The sequence below is a fragment of the Egretta garzetta genome, unplaced genomic scaffold (assembly GCF_000687185.1).
Source record: "Egretta garzetta isolate BGI_Z169 unplaced genomic scaffold, ASM68718v1 scaffold497, whole genome shotgun sequence".
Taxonomy (NCBI): domain Eukaryota; kingdom Metazoa; phylum Chordata; class Aves; order Pelecaniformes; family Ardeidae; genus Egretta; species Egretta garzetta.
The window spans coordinates 373,858-382,931 of record NW_009260349.1 but is presented as its reverse complement, the minus strand read 5'-3'; the positions used below and the strand labels follow the sequence as shown (position 1 = coordinate 382,931).

Sequence of the window (9,074 nt, the reverse complement as noted above, 5' to 3'; positions counted from 1 at the left end):
CCCCCCTCCCCCCAGGACCCCTATCCCAGTCGTTGGAAGTGGGTGCTGGGCAGCTTTTGCCTCCTCACCCCAGGTCCGTGTGCAGGGCTTCTGGCACAGGGTGCTCTCCTGCCAGCAGGGCACGTCTGTGCTTCACACAGGTTTCAAAACACAAGCTTGGGCTCGCTGGGAGGGCAAAACGCTGCCTGCTGGGTGCAAGTGCTGGGGATCACCTGGCTTCTCCAGGAAAGTGTGAGAAGACGCCTCTCCCTATCCCATCCCTTGGACAGCTGGAGCTGCAGGTACCACCCAAGCCCCCCAAATAATGCTAGGGGAGACCGAGGGCTGGGGGACAGACCCCACCTGGGGTCAGACCACATTCCTATCAGCACCCATCTCCTTGTCCTCATCCCAGCAGGGGAGGTTTCGCCTTTGTTAATTAAAGCCAAGCAATTAATGCTGAGGGCTGTTTACCCTGATGGGCTGCACTCAGGGCCGTGGGGCTGGGGGGCTGTGCCCCTCTGATGGGCTCTTCCCCTGCCATCAGCCACACCCATCTCACCCGGGATGTATAAATGCGTCTTTCAGACCTGAATACCGACCGATCATGAGCCATGAGCCCCTGGGGATTTACTCCCCCAGCCACTCCTCCACCTCCTCCTGGCAGCCGGGGAAGCCCAGGCTCCCCAGCCCATCCTTGCTCCACGTTATCACTTCACACGGGATCCTCCGAGTCCAGACCCCCGTACCAACAACCGCCGAGCCCAGGCAGCCTCGGCCAGGACCAAATGTGCAGTGATCAGGGAGAGATCTGGCTGTCAGGGCACAGCCCCGATGAGCTCCGTCCTGCCCAGCTCTGCCCGAGGCGATGGTTCATCCCGGAGCAGCATCCAGGAGAGCTTTCTCTTGCTCATTAAAGTGTTTCAGCCTTGGCTGGTTGCAGGGATGAAGCAGCCTCTGGAGCAAGGCTGGCTCCAGCACCTGGGCAGCAAATCCATGCCATGAGCTGTGCCACAGCGGCACAGATGCCCGCTTTCCCCAGCAGCAACCGAGCCCCAAACATTATAATTCCCCGAGCGCCAAGGTGAGAGCATCCAAGCTCTGAAAGGACCTGACCACGCAGCTCCCTCTCCTGAACATGAAAAAGAAGGGAACCCCCCTTTTTTTTTTAATGCTGAACATAACCAGAGACGAAGAGCACTACAAACCCTCAACCCCAACCTTTCCTCTTTGCATGGGGCCCCAATCCATTTCACTTCCCTTTTTCCCCCCCTTCCAAACAAAAAAACCCCACCCAAACAAAACCCCCAAACCCAAAACACATGTTCCATTTTCCATATAATAAAACCGCGGCACTCTTAATAACTCCCCTATTTGACAATTTGTTTGGCAACATATGGAAAGCTCTCGTAAACTCGCCCCTTCATAATACAACGGCAGATGGCAAACACAATCCTCAACACGCCGCTCCCGGCAGCCCTAATGGGCTCGGAGGGCTCCTCGCCCCGCTCTGCATCCCTCTGGCTCTGCACCTCGCCTTCCCAGAGATTACCCAGGCAGCTTCGACGGCAGCTATTTAAAAACTGAAGCAATTTTCTGGTTTATGCACAGAGCTGCCTTTTCCCTTTTGATTGATTGAGCCCAGTTGTCAAGCATTTCCATGAAGTCGCTAAAAAAGAAAGGTACCCTGGTGGGCACGTAAAAACCTGATGCAAAACTTCTAATATGTTTTATTGCAACTTGTACTTCAAAAAGGAAGGGACAACAAAGGCAAACGTATTTGCTTTGTCTGCTAGGCAAGTCAGGGAGCTGGGACCCGTTTCCTTGGAAAGCGGGTTGCAATTAATAGCCAGGTAATTACGGGGCTTTTAGAAAGAAAGGAGAGGGAAAAAAAAAATAATGAGGGGAAAGAAAAAAAACCCCTGACCAGAAGGCTCCAGCGTGGTGCTGCAGGGATATCGTGCAGGGTTGCTGCTGTCACCCACCGAGCCATGGTGAGCATCCTGCGGCTGCCCTGAGCATCCCACGGCCACCCTGAGCATCCCTGGCCGCCCCGAGCATCCCGTGGCCGCCCCGAGCATCCCGTGGCCGCCCCGAGCATCCCGTGGCCGCCCCGAGCATCCCGTGGCCGCCCCGAGCATCCCGTGGCCGCCCCGCGCCAGCTCCTACCTTGGCATATTCCATCAGCTCGCGGCGCCCGGGGAAGCGCTGGTAAAACTCGGGCAGCCTCCATGGTGCGACAACCTGGTGGGAGGGCAGGAGCATGAGATGAGAAGCCCCCAGCCCCCTTTTGCCCCTTGGCATCCCCCAGGCTCCCTGCAGGAGAGGGCTCCTGGCAGCCCTGGGGAGCCAGGACCCACGGGGTGTTGGTCCCCCAGTTGAAATTTAATCTCCCTGTGCAAGGGTGGAATAACCCAAACCCCTGACCCTAACAAGGCACTGGATGCAAGAGGGAAACAGGCAGCATCGATTACCCAGCAGCTGCCTCCGTAGTGTTTCCTCTGTGGCCTCGTGGTGTTTGGGGTAAAAATAGGTCAGTTAAGGATCATTTCAGCCCCCTCAAATGCCAAAACGCTGCTTCGTACAGCTGGCAGCTTGTTAAAGCGAGGCACGGCTGCTAGCATTGGTGTTAAAACAAAACTCCCCATCAGCTGGAGAGGGGGCCAGGACCCCGGTAGTGGGGCACAAGGGGATGATTTGATTTTGGGTGCCTTACCTTGATCTTAGGACACAGGGCATAGCAGGTGAGCTCGAACCGAACCTGGTCGTTGCCCTGAAACACAAATGGGAGATACTGAGGGGTCACCCCACACCAGGGCAGGCTGGGAGGTAGGTGCCCCCCCACCCCGATCCCACTGATGGGGGATGGGGCTTTGTCCCTGGGCCAGCTCACCCAGGGCCATACAGCATCCTCAGGAGAGGAATGTGGGAATTGGTGGGAGCCAAAAAAAAAAAAAAAAAAGGAAGACACATTGAAAGTGCAGAAGACAAAACAGCAGCTCCCAGCCCCATGGCTTCATCCAGGGAGCTGGGAGGCTCAGGGGGTGTTGGGAGGGCACGTGTGCGGTGGTGCATACGCGTGTGACAGCACACACATGTGCAGCCTCTGAGACGCTGCCTGGTTCAGCTCCAGCTCCCCTTGCAACGCTGGAGACCTCAGGCATGGCGGGCAAGGACCCACCATTTCCCAGCTGCTCTCCCTGCACAGGGATGGGACCAAAATCCCCCCAGCAGAGAGCTAGAGGGGACATGTCTCAGGGTCTCAGCTCCAGCCAGCACAGGACAGCCGCTTGTCTGATGTCCACTGGAAAAAGCCTCCCAGCGGCAGAGAGCTAGAGGGGACATATCTCAGGGTCTCAGCTCCAGCCAGCACAGGACAGCCGCTTGTCTGATGTCCACTGGAAAAAGCATCCCAGCCTGTGGCTTAGGAGACCCTCAGCTGAGCGGGGCGTTTGCCCAGCCAGGAGGGACGTCCGCTGACGCTACTTGGGACTTCATAGACCGGGGCTCTCCATGCAAGACAGGGGTCACATCTATTTTCCCAGTAATACCACTGGGATGGGATTGCTGGCAATTTTCACTGGAAAAGCAAGGCCTGAGGCTGAGGACTCATCTATCTCCCCTGTTCTCCCAGCATGGAGGGAGGCAGGAGCGGGTAATGGGTGCCAGGACCCGGGCTGGTTCTGTCCCACAGGGTCACTCCTGATCCTTCTCCATGGCTGGTTTGAACCTAAAACCATCTTTCCCAGTGCTCCCAATAGAATTAGGCACCGAGCGACCAAAACCCCAATGCAGCTCATTCACCTGGCTCCGAGGGAGCCCAGCTGACCCTGGGGTCACCCAAGAGCCATGCTCTCCCCTGGGCTAAAAGTCCTAAAAACTGAACTAGTGGAAACCCAGATTTGGGTATTTTCCCCCCTGCAGGCATCAGAGGACACATGGAGAGAGAGGGCGAGGCAGGAGGAAGATCACAATGTCCAGGAGGATGTAGCAGCTTATAATTAAATAACGCTGAACCTCCCTTTATCTTAATTGGCCTGTGCTGATGAGGTCCCACTAATGAGGCCAGGTAGTCAGGAAAGGGCAAGGAGCAAGCCTGGGAGTTATTAGTGCTTCCAAGGGAATAGTGCGCACCAAAGCCTATTTTCCACCAGCACCAAGGGGTGTAAGGACCCCCCCCGTCCCCTCCTCTTAGCCCCAGCCTAGCAGATACATTTATGGCCGGGCTGGAAAATCCCTGAGGACTATTACACGCAGGCAAGTACATCCACCAAAGCACTCATTTCCCTTACAGACCCAAAACAAGTCCATCTGCTCCAGCAGCGGGGACGCCGCAGATGGCCTGCATTTAAGACGCTGCGGCCTCAGCCGGGGACGATGCGCGGCCGGGTCGAGTTACCCACAGTCGGTCCCTGCCTTAATGGCTCAGGGAACGAGCAGAGCCTGGGGAGCAGCCGAGGGTGCCCCTGCGGGTGGGGATGGCTGGTGCTGCTGGTACCCAGGAGCAGAGGGGACATGGGCACCTTGGGGGTGCATTACTCCAGGGCACCCTCGAGCTGGGGGCCTTTCAAGAGGAGGCTGCTGGCGATGGGTGAGATGGGCGGGGAAGCACTGCAGAGAACCCATCGCAGCAGGAGCAAGGGTTATTTCAGCCACAAAGCCCCCCAGCTCCATGGCTTCCCCGTAGCTGCCCCTCTGCCCCATCTCCCCAAAACCAGCAGGGCTACCCCCTAGCTGCATCCAACATCCCCCTTAGCTGGGGACCCCCAAACCCAGACCCCTCCAGGTGGGCATCTCGCCTTTGCCCCTGGGCCAAGACGGGCATAACCGATGCTTCAGGTTCCTGCGGGGTGGAGAAGGCACCCGGCAGGTCCTGGGTGCATGCACAGCACCCAAGGGCCCCCCAGAGCCGCAGCTGGGACCAGCGGGGCTTGTGGCCTCTGGTGACAGTGTCGCCCTACCCTGGGTGTCCTCGCACCGGGCTGGGCAGCCTGGCTCAGCACCGGCCGGGTCCTAGCCCGGGCAGCCCTTGCCCCCAGCAGCTTTTAGAAAGCTGCTGCCGAAAACAGGGGGGTTTGGCTGTGACCCAGGGGCTCAGCTGTGACTTGAACCTTCCCGGCAGGGAGGGAGAACCGAAATCAGGCACAGAAATCCCGAAAGCAAGAAGGAAGTGTTGAAACACTTCCCTGCAGAGCACCCACAAAAGGCCCTGTGCACCCCTCCTGGCAACTACAGCTTGGCCAAGAGATTGACTGGATCCTCCCCCCGCCCCAAGCACCCCATGCCATCCCCACTCCGGTGCCCCCGTCCTCCCTCACCTTGCCAGTAGCCCCATGGGCGACGTACTGGGCTCCCTCCTTCTGGGCGATCTCCACCAGCTTGCGGGCGATGCAGGGCCGTGCCAGCGCGGTGCCCAGCAGGTACCGGTCCTCATAGAGGGCATTGGCCTGCACCGCTGGCCAGATGAACTCCTCCACGAACTCCCTGCTGATGTCCTCAATGTAAACCTGCCGGGATGGAGGGAGTCCCATGGTGGGAGGATGGCTGGAGGGGGGATCCCACTCCTCGGGGACTTTGGGGATGGCATGCCAAAGGGTCCCTTTGCCTCTCCTTTCCTGGATGCTGCTAAAAGGCTTTGGTGTAAAACCTCTGGAAAAGGGATTCCTCACTGGCACTGTCCGCCCACCATGGTGGCCCCAGACGTGGGGTGTGTGAGACTCCAGGGCCCAGTCCCACAGCAGGGAGCAGGGGGAGCTCAGAGCCTGGAGGGAGGGATGCTGTTACCTTCTTGGCCCCCAGGGCCTGTGCTTTCTTTCGTGCTGCTTCAAAATCTTCCTTCTGCCCGATGTTGGCCTGGAAATGATCAGAAAGCAAAGACTGAGTTTGAAAGGAGACCACAAAACCCAGCGCAAGCCCAGCCCTGGTATAGGGCATCACGCAAGGCATGGCAGAGCCTGTGCTGGCCAGGCTTGAGGCCACCAAGGATGGGCAGGAGGGGGGTTGCCCCTGAAGATGGCATACCTCAGGGCCATACCTTCCTCTGCTGAGCCCTAGGCTCTGCCCCGATGCACTGCCCTCATTAGCAGGGTGTCATTTTCTGGCAGGGACAGGCCATGCCGCACAGGGCTGGCAGCTCAGCAGAGCAGCACCCAAGCTGGGCAATGGTTAAACCAGCGAGAGTGGGGTCACCACCATGGCCAGGAGCCCTGTCACCCACCCCAGGTGCCCAGACCCATGGCCCAGCGCCCCCCTCCACCCCCAGTCCCCGGGGACAGGGTCCCTGCAGCAGGGCTCACCAGGTAGGCGACGACGTCGTAGCCCTGCTCCTTCAGCCACACCAGGATGCAGGAGGTGTCAAGGCCCCCGCTGTAGGCAAGGACCACCGTGCCCTTGGGCTGAGCCATGGTGCTGGGAAAGCAAAAGGCAAGGGGTTCACGATGGCCCCACCCCCTGGCCTTGCTCGGCATAGAGATGCTGCAGCCATCAGCCATGAAACCCTCCCCGGTGTCCCTGAACTGGCCACAGGGCTGTCACGGTCCAGCTGGGTGCTGAGGGCAGCCAGGGGTGAGGGCTCTCCCAGGGGTGGGATATTCTGGGCATTATCCAGAGAATGACCAACCAGGAGGCAAGAAGCAAAGCCCATGGCAAACTAAACCCTTGGGGCTGGCAGCAGCTTGGGTAAGCGGAGGAGCATGTCTGTGCTGGAACAAGCTCTGTGATTAAAACACAGGCTCCCGGGATTGCTCTCACTCACGGGCAGCGAGAGCCGCTGCCATCGGGTGCTCCCGTGGGACTGGGGCCATGGGCAGCCCACCAAGCCAGGCTGCATTGCGCCCGGGTCTGGCTGAGCCCCCTCCTCTGCTGGGAGCACGAGGCAGCGCAGGAGGGGACTCACCGCAGCATCGGGAGGGATCAGCTGGACCAAGAGCCCTCCCGGGCTGCAAGGGGCAAGGGGGGAGAGCTGGGGGGCAAGAGAAAAATCCATGGTGCTGTAGCCACATCCAGGCTGTGGCTCCCAGCCAGCAGCAGCCGGGCGATGGAGGAAGCCAGGGCAGCCATTGGGGCTCTTACCTTTGCTCCACGCGCCTCTCACTCTGGCAACCCCAGCACAACCTGCCCTGTGCTGTGCAAGCACCCTGCAACGCTGGGGGGCCGGGACTCAAGACGCATGCGCCCAGCCATGGCGGAGATGCAGTCCGATGCCTTGCTCGGGCATGACCCGGCACGGTACGGCTCTGTGCCAGCACCGGTACAGAGGAGCTGCCATGGCAGATGGGGGCAGACGCCTGCCAGCTCGGCCCCAAGTGCCCAGCGGCACTGCTGGGTGCTCGATAGTTGCAGGGTTGGGGCGCTCGGCAGCATCGCCCACAGCCCAGCACTAAGTTTGGGGAGTTTGTCCTAATTATGCATGAAACACCTACGTAGGGATTCAGTGGCCCTCACCCTTCAGCCGAGGATGTCAAGGACTTCAGCCAACAGGAGGTGGTGAAGGATGCAGCAGCCCGGAGCTCAGGGGGAGGGATGGGGGGCTCAGGGCTGTCCCCGCCGTCCCCAGGCTGGGCTGTGAATCCCAGGGCCCCACGAAGAGGCAATGCCAGCTGACCCTTGGCCGGGGAAGGCAGACAGAAGAGCCGGCCAAATCCCGTCTTGAGCAACTTTCATGCTACCGCTGCCAAGTCAGCACAATCGTTCTCCTGCTTTCGTGGGCAGGGAGGGCACCATGCCCAGCTCCTCCAGGCTGTCCCACCCAGCACAGCGGGACGCAGTTACACCGGGCTGTGCCCTGGCACCCTGGTCCTGCCAGCGCCGTGTGGGGCCAGCATCCCACGGGCCATGGCTTGGAACTGGCCCAGGTGCAGGAGTTGGCCCTGCTGCTCCCAGTTTCTCGCTGAAGAGCAGGGGGGTCTAGCAGCCCTGTAGCTGCAATTCGGCTCCCTGAGCCTGCCCGTGCCCGTGCAGGCGGTGCAGACCGCACTCTGCGCCCAGGCTTGTGCAAGCGGTGTTTCCCTGCCCTCGGGGCCCCATGGGTGTGCCGAGCTGGGCCCCTGCCCGGGGATGTTCAGCCATTCCCTTCCTCACCAGGGCACTTACAGGAAAGCAGTCGCAGTTCCCGAAAGGACCCAGCCCAAGCATGACGCTGCGCCTGCAGCTCCCTTGCTGGGCAAATTCCCTCCTTTACCCCCAAACCCCATCCCCGGTGCGGCCCCCCACATCGCTGCCGCAGCTGCCAGCCACACTAAGCACGTCTGAGCCCAGGCACGCTTGCTTCACAAGTGGCCCGGCAGCAGGTGAGAGGAAACACCTCCAACTTCTGCCTGCTCTGACACGTTGCGCTGCCCTTGTCATGCCCAAGGGACTTGGAGCACCTTGTCCTAGGGTTGCATCCTGCTTCCCAGGAATGGTGCGGGGCCACCAGCGTTTCCAGCTCCAGAAACGAGGCTCATGCCAAGACCGGCTGCCCAGTAAGAGAGAGCCCCGAAGTTTTGGCATTAGGTGGTAATAAATCAGAGCAAAGAAAGCTCAGTGAAGGGGAACGTGGAGGGACTTTCTCAGCCCTGATTATTATTCTGGAGCAATTTCCGTGTAAGTCGGGGCAGAGTTTTTACCACAGCGACTCCGGATGCTCTGTTCCACAGGAACACTGTGCTTTTGTTTTTAAAACCAAGAAAAAAAAAAAAATAAAAGGGGAGGGGAATAAAAAGCTTGAAACTTTGATAAGGAGAAGAACTGCCTTTGCCAGCCGGGCTGGAAGCGCAGCCGCTGCTCCGGCAAGTGCTGCCCTGGGGCTGGGATGGGGCAGGCAGCACGGGCAGGATCCCCAGGGGTTCCTGCAGCAGAAGCGTGTGGGGATGCTCCCGCTGGTGCTGGGATTTGCCTCAGCATCGCTCCTCCACCTTGGGGAGCGTCCCATCCTGCCCCCCAGCATCCCCAGAGCAGAGGAGGGAGGGCACGGGGTGGTGCCAGCTCCCGTCTCCGGGGATGGCTTAGCCCAGGGTCCCTGGAACTCATTTGCAAACTGCCCCCCTTCCAAAACTCAGCTAGAAGAGGCTTGGCTGCAGCCTGAAGCTCCCAGTGCTGGGAAGGGGGGAAGGGGC

At 59.8% G+C, this 9,074-nt stretch overlaps 1 protein-coding gene across 1 annotated transcript in view; it reads right to left on the bottom strand.

Annotated features, from left to right (window-relative positions):
- Positions 1–7,113, bottom strand: part of ASS1 (argininosuccinate synthase 1) — a 35,430-nt gene extending 28,317 nt beyond the window's left edge. The window contains exons 1-6 of the mRNA XM_009642805.2: positions 7,051–7,113; positions 6,276–6,387; positions 5,764–5,832; positions 5,298–5,486; positions 2,696–2,752; positions 2,149–2,223 (exon numbers count right to left, since the gene is read on the bottom strand). Of these exons, the coding sequence (XP_009641100.2) occupies positions 2,149–2,223; positions 2,696–2,752; positions 5,298–5,486; positions 5,764–5,832; positions 6,276–6,383 (498 nt within the window). The 5' untranslated portion in view covers positions 6,384–6,387; positions 7,051–7,113. The remainder of the gene's footprint in view (positions 1–2,148; positions 2,224–2,695; positions 2,753–5,297; positions 5,487–5,763; positions 5,833–6,275; positions 6,388–7,050) is intronic.
- Between the last annotated feature and the right edge of the window lie 1,961 nt (positions 7,114–9,074).